The sequence below is a fragment of the Colossoma macropomum genome, unplaced genomic scaffold (assembly GCF_904425465.1).
Source record: "Colossoma macropomum unplaced genomic scaffold, Colossoma_macropomum, whole genome shotgun sequence".
NCBI lineage: Eukaryota > Metazoa > Chordata > Actinopteri > Characiformes > Serrasalmidae > Colossoma > Colossoma macropomum.
The window spans coordinates 9,025,111-9,051,382 of NW_023494798.1; the positions used below are offsets into that span (position 1 = coordinate 9,025,111).

Genomic DNA, 26,272 nt, shown 5'->3' on the forward strand with positions numbered 1-26,272 from the left:
ACATGCACAGATATGATTTTGCTTTACAGTAAATGGGTGTTGTTCTTAAGGGTAACGTTTTCTCTCATTCCTCTCATTTTTCTCTCATTTTCTCAGTTTGTAGTACTGCAGTATGAATGTAATATTGCTGCAAACTGCAACACTACTGCAGTTTTTAGCACAAACAACTGAACTTCCCACTGATTTGTATGGTTTCTGGTAGTGAGGGTAGAAGCACCGCCCCCCCTTACATTACAGCAAGGAAAGAAAGCTGCAGTCAGATCAGACTGACACAGCTGCTGGAGAGATGGGGGCTAAATGTTCTCAACTAAGAAGAAAAACCAGAAGAAAAGCAACATCTGTAAGAATAGACACTTTAATACTTTATCACTAATATAAGGTGTTATCTTAATTTGTCAGTGCAAGAGTGTCACTTTGTTTACTTTCTTACATCTTATGAAGTGATTCATGGAGCAGCTTCTTAGAAGAGTATAAACAGACTGAGGCTATTTTATCAGATTAGATAGCCATCAGCCAAAAATTGGCTTATTGTAGGTCTCTGTGGTAAAAGATTTTTTGGTAACACTTTACAATAAGAGTTCATCTGTTAACGGTACTTAAGAGAGTTCTAAGCATTACTAAATGGTGAAGTAATGTAGCACTTAATCATTAACTAAAGAGAGAAGTAGGAACTAACATTAATTTAGATTGTAATAAGTATATATATATATATATATATATATATATATATATATATCATACATACATACATACATACATACAAACACGCATACACACCATGGAGCCTGTCCACAAACGTCATCCTTGCCAAGAAGCCTTAACTTGTATTAGCACATAGAGAGCAAACATAGCAGCCACTGAATTCTACATCTGACCATCTGCCATCTTTATCAACTATTTCAATTCTTAATTAATATTTTAAATCATTTATTAAATGTTATCATGAGATTTTAGTTAATGGCTACATGATGGTTCAATTCTAATGGTTGTCCTAATAGGTTTTTTTTTTGGTAAAATATTAGTTAACACTTTATTTGACATTATTAGACTTCAACAAATTCTTATTTAGTGCTTAATTTGTACTGTCTCAATCATTGAGCTACACTAACACATTAACAAATTACTTACAATCAGCATTCTAGTAATCATTACTATGCTAAGTTATGTAGTACTGTAGTACTGTGATCAACTGAGACGTTACTTAACCATTTAGTAATGATTATAAACCAATGAATAAAATCTAAAAGTTAGTTCTTATTTCTCTCATTAGTTAATGAGTAATTGCAACATTACTTACCATTTAGTAATGCTTATTACTCTCTTAAGTACTGTTGTTATTGTAAAGTGTTACTGTTTTTTTTTTTTAACCCTAGCAGCGTTCCTCTTTTATATGTATCATAATATTGTTGTTGACTATAATAATGTACATCACTAATTACTTATTCGAATCACATATTACGCAGCATCATTACTTTAGGTAGCAAGTTCATGCATGTTAATTGCTGTAAAGCATAATTTGACATTTATCTGCCACATAAAGATCATCAGTGTTGGGTAAAGGTAACTATATCAGAATTCCTTTAGAATTCCTTTTCTAACATGCTGTAACTGATTCCTTACTCAGCAGGCTTCCATATATGCAAACAGCTGTGGCCTAATAACCCAGACAGGCCAGCAAGGTATTTTCTATTTTATTTTTCTGTACAAGACATTGGGTCCTATTATGTTTACAACTCTTATTTGTGATGAATACCTACTTGAACTCGTGACTTTACATGATAACATTCATCCACCGATCTCAGTCATTTTGATGTACGTCCTCTTTCTCAGGCATATGTACGGTCATAGTAAAATAGGTTGCAGGGCTCTTTCCTGTATTGTTTTACTTGTAGGTGGTAGAGATCTGAAACAGGACTGTGTGGTTTGGTACTTTCCACATTCGGTGCTGTGAGAAAGTATGTGCCCCCTCCCCAGTTTCTTCTATTTCTGCTAATTTGTCACATTAAATGTTTCAGATCACAGAACTCATTTTAATACAAGATAAAGAGGACACAAGTACACACAAAATGCAGATTTTAAATGATCATTCCATTTATTGAAGATAAAGACTTATACAAAACCTATAATATCTATGTGAAAAAGTAACTGCCCCCTTAAACCTAATAACTGGTTGTGCCACCTTTGGCAGTAACTGCAATCAGAGAAGTCTTTTACATCACTGTGGAGGAATTTTGTCCCATTTTTCTTTGCAGAATTATTTTAATTCGGCGACACTGTAGGGTTTCCACCTGTTTAAGGTCTTGCCCCAGTATCTCAATGGGATTCAAGTCAGGACTTTAATTTTGTTTCTTTTGAGCCATTCAGAGGTGGACTTGCTTGTGTGCTTTAGTCCATTGACCTGCTCCATAACAACATAGCAACTGTACTTGAGCTTTAGGTCACAAACCGGCAGACAGATGTTCTTCTTTAGGATTTTCTGATAGAGAATTCAGGATAGCAGAATTCATGGTTCCATCAGTTATAACAAGTTGTCCAGGTCCTGCAGAAACAAAGTATCCCCAGACCATTACACTACCACCACCATGTCTCACTGCTGGTATGATGTTTTTAGAATGGGATGCGGTGTTAGCTTTATGCCAAACATAACGGGACCCATGTCTTCCAGAAAGTTCCACCTTTGTGTTTGTTTTGATCAGAAGTGATTTGTGCCTTGTAACTCCCACATGGGTGCCATTTTTTGCCCAGTGTCTTTCTTATTGTGGAATCATGTACATTGACCTTAACTGAGGCAAGTGAGGCCTGCAGTTCTTTAAATGTTCGTCTGAGTTCTTTTGTGACCTCCTGGTTGATTTGTTGGTGAAATTTTGGTAAGCTAGCCACTCCTGGGAAGGTTCACCGCTGTTCCATGTTTTCTCCATTTGTGGATAACGGTTCTCACTGTGGTCCCTTGGAGTCCCAGAGCCTCAGCATTGGCCTTGAAACTTTTTTCCAACTGGCAGATTTCAGTGACTTGGATTTGCATTTATATTTGAATCACTTTAGAACGTGGCATCAAGTGTTGCTTTCTGAGAACTTCTAGCTGCTTCACATTGCCAGACAGGTTCTGTTTAAGTGATGTTTAAATTCAACAGGTCTGGCAGTGATCATGCCTGGGTGTGGCTGTGAAATTGAACCCAATAGTCAATTGAATTTGGTTAACTGGTTGATTTAGTAGCTAAGGGGTAATTACTTTTTCACACAGGGCCGGGTAACGCTGTACAGTATTTTTTCTTCAATAAAACAAAATCATCATTTAATAACAGCATTTTGTGTTTACTTGAGTTATCTTTGTCTAATGTTCAAATGTGACAAATTGGGGAGGGGGTAAACACTTTTTCACAGCACTGAAGGAGAAAGCTGGGTTTTTTTCCGTTGTCATCTTAAACTTAATTTCTGCTCTTTCTCTTGCACAAGTTCCTCTGAAGAGTGTGGAGGTGGAGGTGCAGGTGAAGGGGCATGTTGCCACGGTAACGTCCACCCTGCAGTACGTGAATAAGGAGAAGCTTCCATTGGAGGCCCTGTTTGTGTTTCCATTACCTGCAGAAGCAGCTCTCTGTCACTTCAGTGCCAAGATCGCCAACCAGGAGGTGGTGGCCGAGGTGCAGGAGAAACAGAAGGTGAGCATGACATCCAAGAGCAAAAGGGCAAAAGACTGGAACTGGCCTAGCTGAGTAGGCCTTCAGGTGCCTCTTCCTCCTTGGTTGATGGAAATACATATAGACACACACACCGGTCAGGCATAACATAAGGACCACCTCTTTGTTTCTACGCTCATTGTCCATTTTATTAGCTCCACTTACTATATAGGTGCACTTTGTAGTTCTACAGTTACAGACTGTAGTCCATCTGTTTCTCTGCATACTTTGTTAGCCCCCTTTTACCCTGTTCTTCAGTGGCCAGGACCCCTATGGACCCTCACAGAGCAGGTACTATTTGGGTGGTGGATCATTCTCAGCACTGCAGTAACACTGACGTGGTGGTGGTGTGTTAGTGTGTGTTGTGCTGGTACGAGTGGATCAGACACAGCAGTGCTGCTGGAGGTTTTAAACACTGTGTCCACTCACTGTCCACTCTATTAGACACTCCTACCTTGTCAGTCCACCTTGTAGATGTAAAGTCAGAGACGATAGCTCATCTGCTGCTGCACAGTCTGTGTTGGTCATCCTCTAGTCCTTCATCGGTGGTCACAGGACGCTGCCCACAGGACGCTGCCCACAGGACGCTGTTGGCTGGATATTTTTGGTTGGTGGACTATTCTCAGTCCAGCAGTGGCACTGAGGTGTTTAAAAACTCCAGCAGCACTACTGTGTCTGATCCACTCATACCAGCACAACACACAGCGCAAGCACCTGAGCAGAGAAAGAGAGAAAGAACTTCTTTCTTCTTTCTCATCTACCACTCTTGCCTGGTTGCCTCATCCCTCACACAGACATGGTTACATAAAAACAGAATCTTTCTGATTTTTAATGTTACAGTGAGAGATTATTTTCATTTCTGCTCTTTCTCATCTCATCTGTTCAGCATGCAGGGTAGTGGGTGAAGGGGTGCAGCAGTATGAGGGGGGGTTTACAATTTGCATCATCATGCATTTTCATAGGTGGTACAGTGTGGCAGTGGGTAGAGCTGTCGCCTCACTGCATGAAGGGCCTGGGTTCGATTCCCTGGCCTGGTAACCAGGGTTCTTCCTGTTTGCATGCTGTGTCTGCCCTGTGATCTTCTGTCCAGTGACTGCTGGGTAGTGTTGAGGTCTAATTTATAACTTCAGTGATGCTTTAAATGAATATATTTGTATATTAATTGAGTAAACAAGGCCAACTGAAGCTGAATTTGATTTCCTTATTTATTGGTGATGTAACGATACACTCATCCCATGATTCGATTCAAATCACAATGCTGGGTCCATGGTTTAGTATTCTTGGGAAATTTGAACAAAATTTGAATCAAGAAAAATGACTACAATGATGTTGTTTCAGCTTAATAATGACAAAAGAGCTGGGATTAAGAAGGAGTACTGTAGTGAGTTGTTGACTGATGCTATTCATTTGCGAATGCTGGTGTTTAAACAATGCAGTTGCATTAAATGGCATAATTAATAGGTTGTCCATTCTTCACAGATACAATGTCACTTCTCCACGATGCACATTGTCTTACATTGCAATATCACAGTTTCATGATGCATTGTTAAACCCCTGACTAACATTTTCATCAGGGATTCCATTGCAGGTTGATGATGTGCTTTGCCCTCTCTTTCTCAGGCACGTGAGGACTATGATGATGCGATAAGTTCAGGTCAGCAGGCATTTCTATTGGAGGAGAGCGATGCGAGCCCAGATATTTTTCGGCTGGCTGTGGGGAACCTGCCTCCTAAAGAAAACGCTGCTGTGACTCTCATCTACGTCATTGAGCTGGCTGTGCAGGCAGATGATGGTCTGCGCTTCTGTCTGCCAGCAGTGCTCAACCCACGATATGCACCCAGCAACATCGGCAAGCTGATAATCATTTATGGCATTTATGACCAGTTTTTTGTCATGTTACGATGGAAGAGTCTCATATTTCTCTGTGGTTTATGTTTAATGTGGTTGTTTTCATTCATCTCTCTCTCTCTCAGATGCAAGTAATGTGCCCGAGGTAACAGCTGTTCCTGCAATTAAGGTGTCTTATACTCTGTCCCTTAGTGTCCACATCATCTCTCCCATCCCTGTTTCTAAAGTAGAGTCCAGCTGCTCTCTGGAACCACTGATCTACCTCAACACAGCTCAGACTCAGGCAAAGGTGAGTGTGCACTGAAAAAAAAGGGAAGACCTGTTTGAGTGAGCAGACGTTTCAGAGTTTTCAGACTCCCCAATTATCTGAACGCAGGTGAGTCTCTCTCCAGGACACAAGTTCGACAGGGATGTGGAGATGTTGCTTTATTACCAAGATGCCCATCAGCCCACTGCCATAGTAGAGGCAGGACTTCCGAACGCCAAACCAGGTAAAATTCATCAGCCCAAAATGACTCAAAAAATTCTGGTCCCATTGACTTACATTAAAAGTAAAGTATGTTTTTTTTTTCTTATATCAGGAAACAGTCAGGAAACTTTTCTGTGAAAGTAGAGTTTCTTGTAAAATGTCTCTCAACATTAAGCTTTTTATGAGGCTGAAGTCACTTCTCATTCACCAGCTTCTTGTTCGAATTTACCTGTTCCATCTTAAATGGTGCCTGAGGGGCCAGAATGTACTGCTGTGCCATTTAAGGTGAAATGGGAAAATTTGAAAAAAAAGCTGGTGAATGAGGAACTGACTTCAACTTCGCGACTTAGTGTTTGAGTTTCTCATTGCATATTAAACGTATCAGGAAACCAGCTGGAGTGATTATGACTGCAAATGAGTCCATTCGTCTCCAAATTATCGCTGTTCGTCTTAAATCTCTCTCTGCCGTTTCTTTAGCTACGAGCTAGGCGAGATTGTCTGCATCGCTCTGTGACCAGCAGTCTGCACGTCAATCTTCAGCGCTAAAAGCTGAATTAGCAGTTCTACATTAACTCCAGTGTTTAACACCATTTACTGTGAAAACTGTGTTAGAGCTGTGTGTTATAACGATCAGCAGAGCTTTATTTTACAGCGAAGGAGGACTTTGTGATTCTATCTAAAAATCTAGTTCTGCTGTAGAGCCTCATCGGGGCAGTAAAAGAGCCGCATGTTGCCAAACCCTGACTTAGCTAAAGCGGGAAAAACATTTTCCTAACCGACTATCACTAACAGTACTGCACAGAGCCAGAGTCACTGATGAGAATTTTGAGGCTAAAGTGTTGCTGAAGTTTAAAGGACTCTGTGTTGTGTCTGTACATCTCACTGAAATGTTTAAACTGGATCAGTTTTGTTTTAACGGTTGCCAGTGCTTTGCACAAAGTTGTTTGGTTTGTATTCGGTTATTTTTGTTGATTTTTGTTAGAATAAACCTTGAATGATTGACTTTGCCTTCAGTCTAAATTCTTGTTGGATGTCACGCCTTTGTTGTGTAAGTTTGATTGTTGGTTACACTTAAACTCACTTTTTGGTGATCTTTTTGTATATTTGCAGCTTTTCAGTTGTATGTTTGTTTCTTTCTGGCTCATGATTAAATGCAGTGTCTTGTTCACACTGTCAGTTTGGTGAGTCAGGTGGAGATTCACAAACATTCTGACAGTCGTGCTTTGAAAGTAGCTAAAAAGTAGCCACTACTTTTTCTGGAAAAGTAGCTAAATTGTAGCAGCTACACATTTTGGGAAAATAGCTACAAAGTAGCAAACTACAAATTTTTCAGTAGCTATCCCAACCCTGCATAATAGTTACCAAAAATACATCTTAATATTAATATCTGCATAATATCTGCATAATAAGCCAAGAGTTTAAAGAGTTAAACAAGTGTTTATTGAAACAACTACAATTTTCTCATCTACCATCTTCTTTAAACATGAAAATGAAACAGGATGTTTCATTACAGAGCCTTCCTTTTCCAGGTTCTCTGATGGGCGACTCCGTCGTCATGGTTAGTCTGTACCCAGAGTTCCCTCCAGAGGTGGCATATACTTTTGGGAAACGTGGAGAGTTTATTTTCCTAATGGATCAGTCAGGCAGTATGAGCGGGTCCTCGATCAAGAGCGCCCGGGTAAAGTTTTTACATTACTTTTAAAGCATGTGTTAATATTTAATGGAAATTTACTTACTTTTTTCCAATTTTGCCATTCTAGAGAAACCTACTGGGCCAGAATTGTTCACAATTGTTTATGTTAAAAGGAAATTTAACTGATTTTTTAACTAAAAATAGATAATTAAATCTTCAAGATGTGAGGAGTCATTGAGAGTGGTTGAATGTGAAATGGTGCACTATAGAGAAACTTACCAACTCTGATTTCTTTACAGTGCGGGTGATAGAAAACAGGAAATGCACAAATAAAGCTATTTTATTTAACATGCAAAACGAGCAGTAAACCTACATGTGTCTTCTGAGTTTTTAATATGTAATGGTGATAATGGTTAAACAGTAGTAAATGTACAAAAAATAAAGGAACAAAAATAGAAAAGAAGGTTTCTTTGGGGACTAATTTGCCTCATAACACCATGTATGTACCCTTCCACCATGAATGGATTTTAAAAATACTATTAAGTTCAGAAACACATATTCAGAACAATTCCATCTAATAACTTTCTGTTAGGGAGCTTTTAGATGCATTAAACTCTTCAGATGTCTGGTCCCCATCACCACCACTGTGATTTTATATTTTTATATTTTATATATTTATATAATAATAATAATAATAATAATAATAATAATAATAATTTTTATTTATATAGCACTTCTCAAAGTGCTTTACAGACAGGCAATAAACAGTTACACAAGAAATTATAAGTATTTATTTAGAATCAGAAGAAAATGAAATTATAAAAATCAAATTAGAAGATAAAAACCAGGAGACAAAGAGTTTTAATGAAATGCTGAGTTAAAGAGACACATTTTCAGACTTTTCACTTTTTATTAAAAGTAAGCTCTGAGCTTGACTTGAGCACAGTTGAGAAGCAGAATAACTGAAAGAGTCTCTCCACATTTTCTGTATTTTACTGAAGGTGGTTGCAGAAGGTCAGTATCTGCAGATCTTAGATTACGTGCTGGACCATAAACAGACAGACACTCTGTGATGTAAGTGGAGCTTTAAGGTCATTTTGAGCTTTAAAACTAGCAGCAGAACTTTAAAATCTATCCTGAATGATACAGACAGCCGGTGCAGCTCTTTTAAAACGGGAGTGATCTGATCTCTCTGTTCCGTTTTTGTTAGGATGCTGCTGCATTTTTAACACTGTAAGTTTATCGAGAATGGTGCATTTCAAACCGAACCTCTCTGACTGACTCTGTTTACATCTCAGTGATTCAATAATGAATTTTAGGAAATTAGTTTGTTTTCCTTTAAATGATAAATGACATTGCCTGGTGTCTGAGACTTTGTTTGACAATAGTTGTAAAATATAAAAGGATAAGATCTGGCCTAAAACATTGTTTTAAATATATGCTGGCTGGCCATTTCATTATGTACACCTCGTTTCTACAATCATTGTCCATTTTATCAGCTCCACTTACTATATAGGTGCACTTTGTAGTTCTACAGTTACAGACTGTAGTCCATCTGTTTCTCTGGATACTTTGTTAGCCCCCTTTTACCCTGTTCTTCAGTGGTCAGACCCCCAAAGGGGACCACCACAGAGCAGGTATTACCTTCTCCCTTACCTGCATATATTTACAATCATTGAAGATACATGTAAATAAGGGAGATTAATGAAGACCTGCTGGAACCCCACATTCTTCAACAGCACATAATAATTTTTCCCTTGTTGTTATTAACATGTTAGTTTCTCCTCGTGTCATTCTGCAGGAAACTCTTCTCCTGCTGCTGAAGAGTCTTCCCCTGGGCTGCTACTTCAACATCTACGGCTTTGGTTCTGACTTCAAGTCCTTTTTCTAGTGAGTGCTCTGTGGTCACTTAGGTCATCATGATCATGATTAGTGCACTAGCAGATTTAGGCCCAGTCCCATTTCTTCTTTATACCCCTACCCCTTGTTTTCGAGTGTTACCCTAACCCCTTGGAACTGTTAACTTCATTAACAGCTACCAGTGCTGCTCTGTAGACGACCGCAGAGTCAGAGTAAAGTTCAGCTCCTCACTGCTGGGCTTTAGTTACATTTAGGGCATCATATGCCTTCAAAGAGGGGGGCAATTATTTATTATCACCCACCCCTAATTCTTCAGAGATATGAAGCTGAAGTCAGATATTCTCCAGCTTCTTGTTCGAATGTTCCTGTTCCACCTTAAATGGTGCAGCAGCTACATTCTGGTGCTTCAGGCGTCAGAACTGCTGGACTATTTAAGGTGTAACGGGAAAGTTAGCTAGCTAGCTACCGAGACATTGGCATACTATTAGCAATTTTTTATGCTTGTTATGAAGAAAAACGACCAAAATACACTGAAACAACATTAAACTAAGATAATACAGTGGTTATTGTAATTTTTAATGGACAAAATTCTCACATTTGTGGGTTTCTTTGGTCTCTTGTTCAGCCGTCTTGCCAGTTTTTCTTTTTTTCTCATATCACTCTGTTTGGAGTCTCTGAAAAACCTCTGTTTGGAGGGTCATGTAGCCCTAACACTTCGCCCCACCCCTCTATCTCAACAAGAATTGGGACACCCTACCCCTAGACGTGAATGCGCAAAACAGAGGGCTAAGGGCTGAGTGGTAGGGGCAAGAGGTGAAATGGGATTGGGCCTTAGTTTGATAACTGAAAAAAGCTTTAACTCACAGATGCATGAGTTCATTTAATTCTTTTTTGTTCCAGTAAGAGTGTGGAATACACTCAGCAGACGATGGAGGAGGCGATGAAGAAAGTGGAGGCTATGAACGCGGATATGGGTGGGACAGAGATTCTGAAACCACTGCGGCACATCTATGGTCAAGAATGCCTTCCAGATCATCCCAGACAGGTACGGTGCTCCTCACTCCAAGAACAACACAGAACTGCATTATTTGTCTGAGTTTAAGTATATTTTACGTCTTGATCTCCAAAAGAGGAGGAGGGTTAGAGGTCTTTTTTTTTTTGCTCACCACAAAGTTTTTCTTTCTCTTTTACAAGGTGTTTGTTTTCACTGACGGAGAGGTCTTCAACACCAAAGAGATCCTGGACCTGGTCAGAACTCACTCTAGATCCCACAGGTCAGTTTATTCACTCAAGCACACATGACACCACAGTCTGTTGTTTTGTGGAGATGGTCATGTTGGTTCATTTTTTTTAGGTGCTTCACCTTCGGCATTGGTCAGGGAGCCAGCACTGCACTGATCACTGGAATGGCTACAGAAGGACGCGGCATTGCCCAGTTCATCACAAGCGATGACCGACTGCAGCTCAAAGTAAGACTGGGCGTGGCTCTGTGTGCTTACACTGTTAGTAGAATATAAACAAAGACAAGTGCAGAGTGAAGATCATCTGTCCTTCTTTCTCTATAATTCTGATCCGTCTCCTCTTTTCTGCAGGTGATGCAGTCCCTCAGCCTCGCCCTGCAGCCCTCTGTTGTTGACATCTCTGTGCAATGGACCCTTCCAGAGGGCGTGTCCGTCACTGCTTTGTCTCCTCCCCTCAATGTTATCCTTCAGGGTCAGAGGGCACTTCTGTACGCTCAGGTCACAGGAGAGGTGAGAGAACTCTGTCAATATATAATATGTAGACTATGATTTTTGAAGTGAAAAGATGTAAACACATAAGTAATTTTAATTTTAAACATAACATTTTCTGCTAAAATCGATGCACAGTTATGTTATAATTATTAAACATTAAAAATAAAATAGTAATCATGACAGATCCGAAAGTTTGAACATCCTACTAGGCCAGTACTGAGAAACACCTCTTTGGCAGTTTGCAAACTCTTTTTGTAGCCAGCTAGGAGCCTTTCTGTTCTTATTTTAGGAATGTTTAGCAATGTTTTGTTTAGAAATGTTTTAGGAATGTTGGCAGTGCAATAATGAATGTACAAGGAGGCGCAGGTAACAGCGTATATGGATGCATTATGCATAAACAGGGGTGCAGTTTTTCTGTGCACAATGGCACAGTCCTTCCCCAAACTGTTGCCAGGAAGTTGGAAGCATATAATTGTCTAAAATGCCTTTGTACGCTGTAGCATTAACAGTACCCATCACTGGAACTAAGGGATCAAGCCCAAACCCTGAAAAACAACCCCATAGCATTATCGAGACACCAATATTTCACTGCGAAATGAGCTTTTATTAAATAAAAAATAAATGCCTCCTAAATATAAGATGTTAATTCTATTATTCAGTAGTACTAACTAGTAGTAAGCACCAAAACATACAGGTTATCTTATATTTAGGTTCACACAGGCACAAGGCAGATGTTAGCTTTCTATTTGCCAGCTTCTAACTGGTCACCGTAGTTAGAACTGTGATGGAATCGTTTTCCACCAGTCATGGAAAATGTCATAGTGTCACCTGTTTTAGTGGAGCATCCGCAATAGCCAGTGCAAAAGTGCAGAAAGTATGCAAGTTTGTAAGCTTACAAAGGTGCTTTTGGCTTTGTGCAACCCTGTGTGCGAATTCTGTTTTGCAAGAAGTTTGCTGTGACCTTTGGCAGCCGCTCTCTCTACGTTTGCGTGGTCTACCACTTCGTGGCTTTACTGTTGTTGCTGCTACAGTTAACCGGGGCAGATCTAGCAGGGCATAAATTTTGCGTTTAAAGTCTCTGAGCTATTCAGTACGACCCATAATACCAGAGGTTACTAATAGGCAGACCGCGGCCCGAGTCTGGACCAAGACGCTGTACTATGTGGACCTGAACCTATAACCGTTAAACTATGGAGAATTATTTAATTTCGGCGGGGTGGTCCTATTTTAATCAATGCAACTTTAATAGCCTTTATGGTAGCTTTAGCGCCCCGGGAAACTCACAGACCAAACGCATGCAATGGAAATATCACACGTGACGCTACTCAGCCAATCAGATCTGTGCATTACGATGAGCACTGAGACTCGAGTGAGTGACGCACGCACAGGGGAGGGACGAGGCGAGAAACAGCAGAAAGTGAGTCAGAGGGAAGTTATTTCACATGGCACACTCTAAAAAGAGAAAACTGACATTAAATGTTGTTGACATATAACTGAATTGTACTTTATTTGATTTGACATTCAGTTGTTGACTGTATAAGATGTTGATATACCTACTAGGCTACTTCAGTAAACAGTATATGGCACTGAATCATAATGGAGTTAGACATTATGATATTCCGGACCTTCGCTTGAGGAAATTTTCTCTAACTGGACCTTATTGACTTTTTAATTAAAGACCCCTGCATTATACTGTCAGTGTTTGTCTGTTGAGATTGCATGGCTATTTGTTTGTTTTTGTACACTCATAAAATAGAAGTACACTTATAGCAATGGGTGTTGCTGAAATGCCTGATCTCAAAAATTAGGCATAAGGCTTTTATACAGTCATTTCCAAAAGTGAGAATAAGTACACATCCTGTACAGAGATACACAGTTACTCTTTATTTCACTTCATTTACTTTAGTTTACTTAATTTAACAAAATAAATGTGTAAAGGTCATGGGGCAATTTTTATTATATGTTTTGTTTTCCCAATATTTGCTATTAACTGCAGCAAATACATAGAAATTATCCCCTAAAATTAGCAGAAAATGCCATATTTAAGTGTGTTCCCTGTACAGAAGTTTTCATTTGTTTTAAAATGTGGAAAATGGTAAAAATAAATAAAAATCTTATATGAGTAGATAATGTGAATAAGCATTTACATTAACTACTTCTAATAGTTGACCAGAGGTATAAAATAATATAGCTGATTAAGTTATTATGTAATAACAAAATCAATTTTTGTCTGTCTAACGTAGAGCTCTGAGAACGATGAAGGAAGTGTCACTGTGCACTATGGTCTGGCAGAGCAACCAATGACAAACCAGCTCAGCTTCTGCCTTAAACCTTCTGGGGACACAGGGTAACATAAACACAGTGTACTTGCCCTTGCAGTTTATAGAGGGCGCTGCATACTAATAATGGTTTTTTGCATAACAGCAGTAATTTTACCTCTTTTATTAACAATGTCAGTACGCTGGAAGTAAAAGCTGACAATGTCATTGTTGATACTCTATGAAGGCTGGGGATTCATAGGCTGGCCGCTCGTTCCTTGATCCGATCTCTGGAAATGGAGCAGAGGGAAAAGAAAGATGAAAGCTTAAGAGAAAAGGTGGTGGAGCTCAGTGTGCAGGCGGGAGTGAGCAGCGCTTTCACTGCTTTCCTCGCCGTCCACAAGGGCAGCGGACAGCCAGTGAGAGGACCACTGGTGAGGAGGACAGTGCCAGTGGCACAAGCATGTGGTATGTTTAACTGTTTTATTATTTCAAAACTTCAGAACTCTAAATTCACATGCTGCCCAGTATTGAGAGAGAAAAAAGTTTGTAGTCAATACTTTCACATATATTTACATTTACTGCATTTGGCAGACACACTTATCCAGAGCGATTTACACTTTGATCATTTTCCTGTAGGTGAAGGTAGTGTCAGGAGTCTTGCCCAAGGACTCTTATTAGTATAATGTAGGGTGTTTACCCAGGCAGGGCATTGAACCCCAGTCCAAAGCTCAGAAGGCAGAGGTGTTACCCACTACATTAGAGGTCACAAATAGGTGGACTGCGGTCCAATTCCAGACCCAGACGCTGTCCTATGTGGGCCTGGACCTATAATCGATAAACTATGGAGAGTTATCTGGCTGCTCTGAAACAGTAGTCGGAGAAGAAAGTGAGTCAGATTATTTCACATGGTGTGATCTAAAAAGAGAAAACTGACAATAAATATTGTTGAAATATGACTGAACTGTACTTTATTTGATTTGACATTCAGTTGTTGACTGTATAAGATGTTGATATACCTACTAGGCTACTTCAGTAAACAGTATATGGCACTGAATCATGATGCAAGTTAGACATTATGATGTTCTGGACCTTTGTTTGAGGAAATTTTCTTTAACTGGACCTTACTGATTTTTAATTAAAGACCTCTGCACTACACTATACCAACCACATATATGAAATACAAGGTTCAAAGCCATACTAAGTAAGCCCTACGTTGGCCAGATCAGCAGATAGTTAACAGGTTAACAGGCTCCTCCAATAGCTTCTCAGGGTGGGGGTTGGCACAGCTAAAATTCCTGTATTTTAGTCATTGGGAAAGCCATCTGTGCTCCTCCCAGACACCAGGGTAGATTCCCTTAAGTGTTGAGTTCATGTATAAAACATAGTTAACAGTTAAATCAACCTTCTTTGGGTCTTTGTATGATTTGAGCCCCTCCACAAAATTGGCAGGTGATGTGGGCAGCAGTAGCAGTCGGGTTACATCTGATACTGTATTACTAACTCTTATCTCTCTTTTCAGAAGAGCACATGAAATGGTTTTGTGGGTTTATGCATTTTTCCCCCAAAATGAGTTAATTTTCTTAATAAATGTTCTTTGTCTGTGTAGGAGGTGGATTCCAAATGGCTAGACGGTAAGTTTAAAATCCACACATTGTTTAAAGCATTGTATAGAGTACAACACTGAAAACAATCAACCAAATCAAAATAACAGAGCAGAACAAAACATTTTCTATGAAGAAAACTGATACGGAAATTAAGAGAAACTAAGGAAATTAAGAGTAACCCTGTCTTCAGTGGTACAGTGAAAACAAGAAAAATACAATATTTATTAGTAAAGCTAACTGTTAGTCAAAATTAGCCAGTGTATCTAGCTGCCTGTCACACACCTGAACTGCTTTCATGTATAGTTTACGGGCAAAACATAAACATGAATAATCAACCCCTGAAATGACCAAACTGCACTTCTCAAAGGTGTAGCTGTTTCTTCTGACTGCGCTTCAGTAAGGTTTAAGTTTAAGGGTCATAATCTCAAAGTGCTCCTCTGACACCATCAATCTGCACACATCAGAGTACCTGAGGTACGAGACTCTACTCCTCTTCCTCCTCCTCCTCCTCTTTTGGCAGCTTCTTCTCAAAATATTTCTCAGTACCGGCTAACATCCTGCGAGTGATGCTCTTTCTCATTACTGTCCCCCCCCCGACCTGAGCTATGTTCATGTAGTGGTCGAATTCAAAGCACATTTTCCAAAATGGATTGATGAAAAAAAATGTAAACGGTTGAAAAATACATAGATGGGTATTGATATACTTTGGTGCACCGCCAAAGCAAAACCTAGGAAACCTGTAGGAAACCTATGTGTAGATTTAATTACCATAGTTACTGTGTCCTTCCTGTGTCTCAGCACTTTAGACAGGGGTCATCAGCCTCCTTCTGCTTCTCTTTTTGAAAATTCATCAGGGCAGGTATTAAAGGTGCAGTGTGTAAGATTTAGGGGGTCTATTAGGAGAGATGGAATGGTTTTTATTAGTGTATAAGCACAAACTGCATCTCAGTGTGGTTCGGCAACTACTCCACATCTGACCACAAAGAGCTCCAGTGGGTGATGAAAACTGCCCAACGCGTCACAGGTGCCCAGTTACCATCCGTTGAGAACATTTAACATAAGCGCTGCCTGGGCAGGGCGAGGAACATCATCAAGGACATTTCTCATCCTAACCATGGACTTTTTACCCTCCTCCCGTCTGGCAGGTGTTACAGGAGCCTCAGCTCCCGCACCAGCAAGCTATAGCACCGTTTGGAAGACGTAGAAAGGAAGAATCAGTGGTTGGTGCCGGTGCTGGTAACCATTTAGTGACAGCAGAAAACAAGGATAAACATTGGACTTTCTTAGATGAAAATTGCTGATGAGGGACAATTGTTTTCAAAATGATGTCAAAGTTGCCTGTTTGCTGCTGGACAGGTAATTTAGAGCACCAGTCTATATGCTATGTACCCAACAGCCACCAAAGTCTCTACTACACACTTGGAAGTGATGGGTGAGGGAGGGGTATTCAGTTAATTTAATTTAAGTTAAGTTAATTTAATGGCCAACCACCCAGATCATTCAGCAGCCAGTTATAGGGGTTTCTTTTGGCCGTAGCTCTTGTATTCTTTCTCAGTACTCAGCATACAGTGCTCATCAGCCTCCTCCTCTTGTTCCTCCCACTTCTTGAAAATGACCCAGGGGAAGTCAAACTGAGCCCTGGCGTGGTGCATTACCCCCAGATGAATGGGCATCACTAGCAGGTAAGGATTTTTTTTAAACAGGAACACAGAGAGGAGTGTCCTCTAAATACAGTTGTACTTGACTGTATGCAACTTTGATGAATGAGGGCCAGTCTGATTAGAAAATACCGTTATTTGGCTTCATATATTGCCCACCCCCAAAATGAGTTATTTCTCTTAATTACTTTTCTTTTTCTGTGCAGGAAGTGACTATGAAACTGGTCTAGGGTAAGTTTAAAATGCACACTTTTACACACGGTTTAAAGCGTTATATAAAGCATTACATGCAGTTTGGTACAACACTGAAAACATCCAATCAATCAAAGTAACCCAGCCTATCAGGTGCACTGTTAAAGAACTGTAAAAAATGGAAAATACACTGAAGAAAATACTGGAAATACAGAAAATATCTGTAAGATTAACAGACAATCCCATCACTCCTTTAATGGAAATTCTGTTAAATTACAGTACAAATTACAGTACATACGAATGTTTCGTATTCATATACAAAACATTCCATACTTTTACTGTTTCATCTGTAAAAAATCATGTAGGTTTCCTTCAGCTCAAAAGAGAAAAATCTTCTGTATCCTCCACTAAAATCCAGCCAGTACATTGGTTGGCTGAGAATATCAGCCATTATTGATGATCCACAGATTTAGCGTTATTAACAAACATATCATTCAAAATTTGCCAATAAGCAGTGATTTTGTTGGGCTGTGGCCTGATCAGGATTCAAACATGTCATAGTCTCTACTACACACTTGGAAGGGGGGAGTGGTGAGGTAGGGGTATTCAGTTTAATCTGCAACCTCACCAGTAGATGGCACTAAACCTTACACACTGCACTTTTAAAACTTTTTTTTTATTTACAGGCTTAATGTATGTATTTTTTTGTGAGGGATGCATTGTTTCACTGTGAAACTATACCCGGTCACTCAAATATATATAAAAACAAGTGGTCTGACCTGCTGTCTGCCTCAGTTTTAACCTGGCATTTTTGTTAGTGCTGTAAAAATTGACAATATAGATCCGTTTCTGAGACTTTTTTGCACTACAGCCCACCAGCTGTTTTTATATACTGGTTATATATGGCTGTTTTTATGTACTCTGGCAGGAGAATTACAGTGAACTAAAGTGTTTATGACTGACAGAAGAATCCATAATTGCTGGGAAAAGGGGTTAAACATAAGTCAAAATGAAGACGCAAGCTAGACTAGAATAATCAACCCCTGAAATGACCAAAATGCACTACTAACTGTTTTTCAGAAGGTTTAAGTTAATTTCACGGCCAAGCACACAGACCATTCAGCAGCCAGTTACAGGGGTTTATTTTGGCCATAGCTCTTGTATTCTTTCTCAGTACTCAGCATACAGTGCTCATCAGCCTCCTCCTCTTGTTTCTCCCACTAAAGTCCAACTGAAGATGACTATCCGGATTATATATGTTGTGGGAGTGACTCTCCACCAGGTAAGGATTTCTTTAAACAGGAACACAAAGAGGAGTGTCCTCTACCTACAGCTGTATTTGACTGTATGCAACTTTGATGAATGAGGGCCAGTCTGATTAGAAATTACCATTCTGTGCATATTTATTAATGTATTTTAGACATTGGGAAATCAATTTGTGCTCCTCCCAGACACCAGGGTAGACAGTGGCTTTTTGTGGCTTCATATATTTCCCCCCAAAATAAGTTATTTCTCTCAATTGCTTTTCTTTGTCTGTGTAGGAGGTAAATACCAAGATGTTCTAGGGTAAGTTTAAAAAGCAAACTTTTACACACAGCTTTGTATATTACATGCAATTCATTACAACACTGAAAACATCCAACCACATCAAAGTAACACAGCCTATAAAGTATATCTGTAAAAATCCATAAAAAATGGAAAATATATTGAATAACACCCACAGATTTAGTGGTATCAACAAAAATATCATTGATAATGTACCAATAATCAGTGATTTTGTTGTAGATGTTATGCACCCAACAGCCACCATAGGTTCTACTAAACACTTGGAAGGGGAGTGGTGAGCAAGGGGTATTCAGTTCAATCTGCAACCTCACCAATAGATGGCACTAAATCTTACACACTGCACCTTTAAGAGGTTTCATTTACATGCTTAATTTATGTCTTCATGCCTTTTCTGAGTGTGAGGGATGCAGTGTTTCACTGTGAAAGTCTTTCAAATATATATATAAACAAGTGGTCTGACCTGCTGTCTGCTTCAGTTTTAACCTGGCATTGTTGTTAGTGCTCTAAAAAATTGACAATATAGATCCGTTTCTGAGATTTTTTGCACTACAGCCCACCAGCTGTTTTTATATACGGCTGTTTTTATATACTGTTTATATATGGCTGTTTTTATATGCTGTTTATATATGGCTGTTTTTATATGCTGTTTATATATGGCTGTTTTTATATGCTGTTTATATATGGCTGTTTTTACATGCTGTTTATATATGGCTGTTTTTATATGCTGTTTAAATATGGCTGTCTTTATATACTGTTTATATACGGCTGTTTTTATATGCTGTTTATATACGGCTGTTTTTATATACTGTTTATATACGGCTGTTTTTATATGCTGTTTATATACGGCTGTTTTTATACGCTGTTTATATACGGCTGTTTTTATACGCTGTTTATATACGGCTGTTTTTATACGCTGTTTATATACGGCTGTTTTTATACGCTGTTTATATACGGCTGTTTTTATACGCTGTTTATATACGGCTGTTTTTATACGCTGTTTATATACGGCTGTTTTTATACGCTGTTTATATACGGCTGTTTTTATACGCTGTTTATATACGGCTGTTTTTATACGCTGTTTATATACGGCTGTTTTTATACGCTGTTTATATATGGCTGTTTTTATACGCTGTTTATATATGGCTGTTTTTATACGCTGTTTATTTATGGCTGTCTTTATATGCTGTTTATATATGAATGTTTTTATATGCTGTTTATATATGAATGTTTTTATATACTCTGGCAGGAGAATTACCATGAACTAAAGTGTTTATGACTGACAGAAGAATCCATAATTTCTGGCAAAAGGGGTCAAACATAGGTCAAAACTGAAGATGCGAGCTGGACTAGAATAATCAACCCCTGAAATGACCAAAATGCACTACTAACTGTTTTTCAGTAAAGTTTAAGTTCAGTTAACCAAGCACACAGACCATTCAGCAGCCAGTTACAGGGGTTTATTTTGGCCATAGCTATTGTGTTGTTTCTCAGTACTCAGCATACAGTGCTCATCAGCCTCCTCCTCTTGTTTCTCCCACTACTTGAAAATGATCCAGGGAAAGTCCACCTGAAGATGGCTATTGTGATGGTATACTTTTCCCAAGCAAATTTCCACCAGGTAAGGATTTCTTTTTAAACAGGAACACAAAGAGGAGTGTCCTCTACCTACAGCTGTATTTGACTGTATGCAACTTTGATGAATGAGGGCCAGTCTGATTAGAAATTACCATTCTGTGCATATTTATTAATGTATTTTAGACATTGGGAAATCAATTTGTGCTCCTCCCAGACACCAGGGTAGACAGTGGCTTTTTGTGGCTTCATATATTTCCCCCCAAAATAAGTTATTTCTCTCAATTGCTTTTCTTTGTCTGTGTAGGAGGTAAATACCAAGATGTTCTAGGGTAAGTTTAAAAAGCAAACTTTTACACACAGCTTTGTATATTACATGCAATTCATTACAACACTGAAAACATCCAACCACATCAAAGTAACACAGCCTATAAAGTATATCTGTAAAAATCCATAAAAAATGGAAAATATATTGAATAACACCCACAGATTTAATGGTATCAACAAAAATATCATTGATAATGTACCAATAATCAGTGATTTTGTTGTAGATGTTATGCACCCAACAGCCACCATAGGTTCTACTAAACACTTGGAAGGGGAGTGGTGAGCAAGGGGTATTCAGTTCAATCTGCAACCTCACCAATAGATGGCACTAAATCTTACACACTGCACCTTTAAGAGGTTCTTTTTTTTTTTTTTTCATTTACATGCTTAATTTATGTCTTCATGCCTTTTCTGAGTGTGAGGGATGCAGTGTTTCACTGTGAAAGTCTTTCAAATATATATATAAACAAGTGGTCTGACCTGCTGTCTGCTTCAGTTTTAACCTGGCATTGTTGTTAGTGCTCTAAAAAATTGACAATATAGATCCGTTTCTGAGATTTTTTGCACTACAGCCCACCAGTTGTCTTTATATACTGTTTATATATGGCTGTTTTTATATGCTGTTTATATATGGCTGTTTTTATATGCTGTTTATATACGGCTGTTTTTATATGCTGTTTATATACGGCTGTTTTTATATACTGTTTATATATGGCTGTTTTTATACGCTGTTTATATATGGCTGTTTTTATACGCTGTTTATATATGGCTGTTTTTATATACTGTTTATATATGGCTGTTTTTATACACTGTTTATATATGGCTGTTTTTATACGCTGTTTATATATGGCTGTTTTTATATGCTGTTTATATATGAATGTTTTTATATACTCTGGCAGGAGAATTACCATGAACTAAAGTGTTTATGACTGACAGAAGAATCCATAATTTCTGGCAAAAGGGGTCAAACATAGGTCAAAACTGAAGATGCGAGCTGGACTAGAATAATTAACCCCTGAAATGACCAAAATGCACTACTAACTGTCTTTCAGTAAAGTTTAAGTTCAGTTAACCAAGCACACAGACCATTCAGCAGCCAGTTACAGGGGTTTATTTTGGCCATAGCTATTGTGTTGTTTCTCAGTACTCAGCATACAGTGCTCATCAGCCTCCTCCTCTTGTTTCTCCCACTACTTGAAAATGATCCAGGGAAAGTCCACCTGAAGATGACTTTTGTGATGGTTTACTTTTCCCAAGCAAATATCCACCAGGTAAGGATTTCTTTAAACAGGAACACAAAGAGGAGTGTCCTCTACCTACAGCTGTATTTGACTGTATGCAACTTTGATGAATGAGGGCCAGTCTGATTAGAAATTACCATTCTGTGCATCTATTTATGTAACTTTTGCAGTTAAAGTCACTATTATAAATGCAGGCCACTCCTCCTCATCGTCTGCCTGTCTTGCTCTATCCATAAATCTGTAGTTTTCAGGAGCAGCTTCAAGTAGAGTTTCTGTGCCCTCTACCAACACAGCTAGCAGAGGCTTTTGTATTAGGACAGCAGAGAGAGAGGGGAATGGTAGAAACTAAGGAGATGTTGTCTATATCATAAAAAGCACTTACCTTTCTGCTGTTGATACTACTTACCCATCCGTTGTCTACTACCAGCAGTCAGGCTGAACACAAGAAATGTAACTAATATGGGAAGTGTCTGGTTTTTACACAGTACTGCATATGATTTTGTAATTAAAATAAATACTTTTGAACATACTTTTGCATCAGTCCCACCAGCCCAGAAGGACCCCTACTTGGAGCTGCTCTCTCTCCAGAAAGCTGCAGGGTTCTGGGAGTTGGAGACTCGACTTCTGGATCTGTTTGGCAAGGCAGAGCAGAATCTGGACAAGCAGATGCCGGCCCAGGTTTGTCATGCTGAGTTATGATAATGTAGCTTTTATATATTTTTATATATTTTGTATTCAGAACCCTTCACTGTCCCCATCTTGCTATGTTACAGTCTTACTATAAAATTAATTCATTTTTTTATCTCAAAAAAAGAAAAAAAGAAACAGGTTTTCAAAAAGTTTATTCAAATTAAAAAAAATAAAAACAAAATACATTTACACAAGTATTCAGACCCTTTAATCAGTGTTTTCTCTAAGCACCCTTCACAGTAATTGCTGTTTCAAGTATTCTTGAATAATGATGCTACACTGGATTTGGGGATCTTCTACTATTTCTTTCTGCAGAACCTATCAAGCTCTGTCAGGTTGAATGGGGATACTGCAGTGCTGTAGTAGTTTTCAGGTCTGTCCTGAAAGCTCTGAGCTCTAGCTGGGCCACTTAATGACATTCTCAGACCGGAACCACTATTTTGTTGCCTTAGCTGTGTATTTGAGATCATTCATGTGCTGGAAGGTGAACTTTAAAACCAACCCGAGTATTCCTTAGCAGTTTTTTCCATAGAGTTTTCTTTCTAAGGTACTGTCTGCTGTCATCTGTGATTTTTCCCTCTGTTCTGACAAACTTCTTGGTCTGTGTTGCTGAAAAATTTTCCCTTAGCATGATGCTGCCACCACCATGCTTCACTGATTTTTCATCATGCTCGTGATTTTTCCCTCCATTCTGACAAACCTCTCAGTCCCTGTTGCTGAAAAGTATTCCCTTAGCATGATGCTGTAATCTGTGTTTCCCCCCCCCATTCTGCTGCTGAAAAATGTCCCCTTAGCATGATGCTGCCTCCACCATGCGTCACTGTAATAGAAACTTGCTTATAAGTGCGCCATAAGTGGGGTATCTGAAAACCATGGAAGGGTGGACTGAGGGATGTGGTGTAGGGGGAAAATATGGGCTGGTATATGTGCAAAACATGTAGATCCCAAGGAGCTACACATAGAGGAGAAGGAATGATGTTGCTTTCTTCTTTCAAAAGATTTTTTAAATGACTTTTTTTGCTGTTTTCTTCTGTATGATTTGAACTAGGAGGAGCTTTATTTGGTGCAGATGATGTGAAATCTGCCACAGTACCAATCAGATTTAACTATATGTATTTATCAGCTATTTATGATGCTTTTCCTTATGTAAAGTCACTGCTGTCCTGCTGCCCCGAGTCCCAGACAAAACTTCCAGTGAGTAGGTTATTTCAGCTTTTCTAAATTTGTTATTGGTGCTTGTTATAAAGGTTTATTACAGCTTGGTTTGTAGCTAGACGCTGCGTCCTACTATAGGCAATTAGCTTCATTGAGTTAAACGTGTAGCTCTTTATCTGTGGTCAGAGTAAGTCACTCTTGCCTGGACATTTCTGGGTCCAGGATCACTCCTCACCTACCAGTTACGCTGACGTGTAAAAACCACAGTGCTTGATACATTCATAGTCCACTGCCTAAATAATAACTGGCCAACAGTGCTCTTGAGGTTAGAAACTGACCAATGATGAACGGCATATGGGATATTTATACAAGCAAATGTTTTAATCATGTGGAATTCTATGTATTTTTTAATGGTTGTGTGCAGGTGGACAGTGCAGTGTGGGCCACTGTTCTGGCTCTGATTTGGCTCCACGGCTTCAGCGCAGATAAACAGGAAGAGTGGAAGTTCATTGCCTTGAAGGCCACATCCTGGATCCGTTCTCAGAAAGGTCACACAGAACATCACCAACAAACACAGTGTAGAATATTTCAATCATTATTCCTCTTACATTCAACATAAAACAGCAAACTAAGCAAACCTGAGAAGAAACACTGTTTTAGCCACAATTCACGTCACATGTGTGCTGGGTCTTATTTCTGTCTGGTGAAGTTTACTGGAATCACATGATTATATACAGAGATGCCAGTTTATTAGATACCTCCCTTGCAGCCACGCTTGCTAGCCATTTTATTAGGTACGTTTTATTAGGTCCCTGTCGTTACTGAACAATAAGTCTTGGTATGTAATAAGCCAGAGATTTTAAAGGTCAAACATTTTATTTCCAGGCATTTGTTTTTAACTGTTGAAAAAGCAAACAGTATTTCAAACTGTTTGCTGCCTAGTGTTGTCACCTCAACCCTGGACACTTGATCAGTAAAAAATACTGCCAAATGTCTATACATGTCAACAGCAGTGCACTTTTCCCAAACGTTTGTCCGAACATTGAGGGTAATCTGAACTAATCAAACTATTCTTTATATACAGATGATTTGACTGAACAAATGAAATGTCAAAAGAAATGTTAACATAGCGCTGTTGTCAGAAGAAAACCTCGTATCTCCAAAATAGTAACTGTACAGGAGAAGGAAAAAACCTACTTTACTTTTAAATCAATGGACGTCAGACGTTTTTCCAAGTCATTTTGGGCCGTTTCTTCTCACATTTTCACATTATGAATTTCCTGGACAGACAACCAAAAACCTGGACAATCCAGGGAAATCCTGGACAGGTGGCTTAGATATGTTTGATATGGTTTGTGCTCCAAATCTCAATTTCCATAACAGAAACAGCATTGAATGCTCACTAGTGGTAAGCAGAGAGAGCTTGTCTGGTGGAATGCATCATTATTACTCACGAATTTGACCAGAATTACTGGACTTTACAGCCTGCGGACTTTCTCGGACTTCTTGTATTGGAATGTAATGAATATCTGATTGATGTCATTGATTTTCAGTATTCGAATTCTGGCACCCTGATATGATTATCTAAGTGCAAGGTAGGTATGTGTATTAAACTGGAGAACTCAGTGTAATGGTTGTGATTCGTGTTTCATGATGATGTGTTTCAGTGGGGAACCTGTCTGAATGCGTCCAGGCTGGAAATGCTTTGCTGGGTTGTCAGGTGAAGGAAGAGAGTCTTGGACTTTGAGCTCCTCCTGCATTCTGACGTATGGCTGTCCACCACACTTACCTCTCCATTCCTGGACTCATAACCACACAAAGATCCATTCTTGCTGGAACTGGTTGTTTCAAATAAAATGTATCCATAATTGCTTCACCAAATTATAAAAAGCTGCAGGTTTCTTTGTTGATGTTGACAGCATGACTGCTCGCATTTCACTTAGTAGCCATGCGAATCTAATTGAGCCAAAGCTTTCTGCTTTTGCTATTTGTACCACACTTTGTAATCTGTGCAACAGATTAAAAAGAGTATATGCTGTTTTTGTGCTGTGCAGTCAATGTTTTATTTTGCTGCTATTGCAGATCAATAAAGTACATCCATCTACCAAATATTTGGTACACACCACACACACACACACACACGTTTGTCTATACATATGAGGATGTCAAAAGGTTTCTATTGATTTTTGTGCTACTGTTACTAAATAATACTACACGTAAACCTAACCCTAACCTCAGTATCCAAAAGGCAACTTTTCTGCTCTTTTAGTTTTCAAATAAAAAAGTAACTGGGGTGAAAACAACACATGCTCAAGTAAGGACCAGCAAAATGTCCTCACTTGAGCAAAAATTTCATGTAGTCCTATCATAGCGAGGACATGGGGTCCTCACAAGTATAGCAATACAAGAACACACACACAGACACACACACACACACACACACACACAATCTAAGCCACTTTATCCGGCGGGGGGGGGGCTGGAGCCTATCCAAGCAGTCACAGGGCAGAAGGCAGGAAACACCCTGGACAGGTTGCCAGTCCATCACAGGGCAGATACACAGACATACACATTCATTAGCGTGTCCAATTAGCCTGTCTGCATTCTTTGGACTGTGGGAGGAAACCAACACAGACACAGGGAGAACATGCAATCTCCACACAGAAAGGACCCTGCTCATCCGGCCTGGGAATTGAACCCAGGCCCTTCTTGCTGTGAGGCAACAGCGCCACCATTGTCAGGCAACAATAAATATAAATAAATATAAATATGTTGTAAATGCACTCAAA

At 39.1% G+C, this 26,272-nt stretch overlaps 1 protein-coding gene across 1 annotated transcript; it reads left to right on the plus strand.

Annotated features, from left to right (window-relative positions):
• The first annotated feature begins 276 nt into the window (after nucleotides 1-276).
• LOC118818132 (von Willebrand factor A domain-containing protein 5A-like) lies at nucleotides 277-25,479 on the plus strand. Its single transcript, XM_036585280.1, has 25 exons — nucleotides 277-340; nucleotides 1,625-1,679; nucleotides 3,454-3,656; nucleotides 5,295-5,523; nucleotides 5,648-5,811; nucleotides 5,899-6,013; nucleotides 7,521-7,669; nucleotides 9,426-9,514; nucleotides 10,385-10,529; nucleotides 10,679-10,758; nucleotides 10,839-10,953; nucleotides 11,077-11,235; nucleotides 13,461-13,564; nucleotides 13,723-13,943; nucleotides 15,085-15,109; nucleotides 16,703-16,764; nucleotides 16,947-16,971; nucleotides 18,159-18,214; nucleotides 18,474-18,498; nucleotides 20,055-20,116; nucleotides 20,378-20,402; nucleotides 21,607-21,668; nucleotides 22,180-22,316; nucleotides 23,908-24,031; nucleotides 25,151-25,479. Exons 1-25 carry the CDS (start codon nucleotides 287-289, stop codon nucleotides 25,228-25,230), a joined length of 2,565 nt encoding a protein of 854 aa, XP_036441173.1. The 5' UTR covers nucleotides 277-286; the 3' UTR covers nucleotides 25,231-25,479.
• The last annotated feature ends 793 nt before the right edge of the window (nucleotides 25,480-26,272 follow it).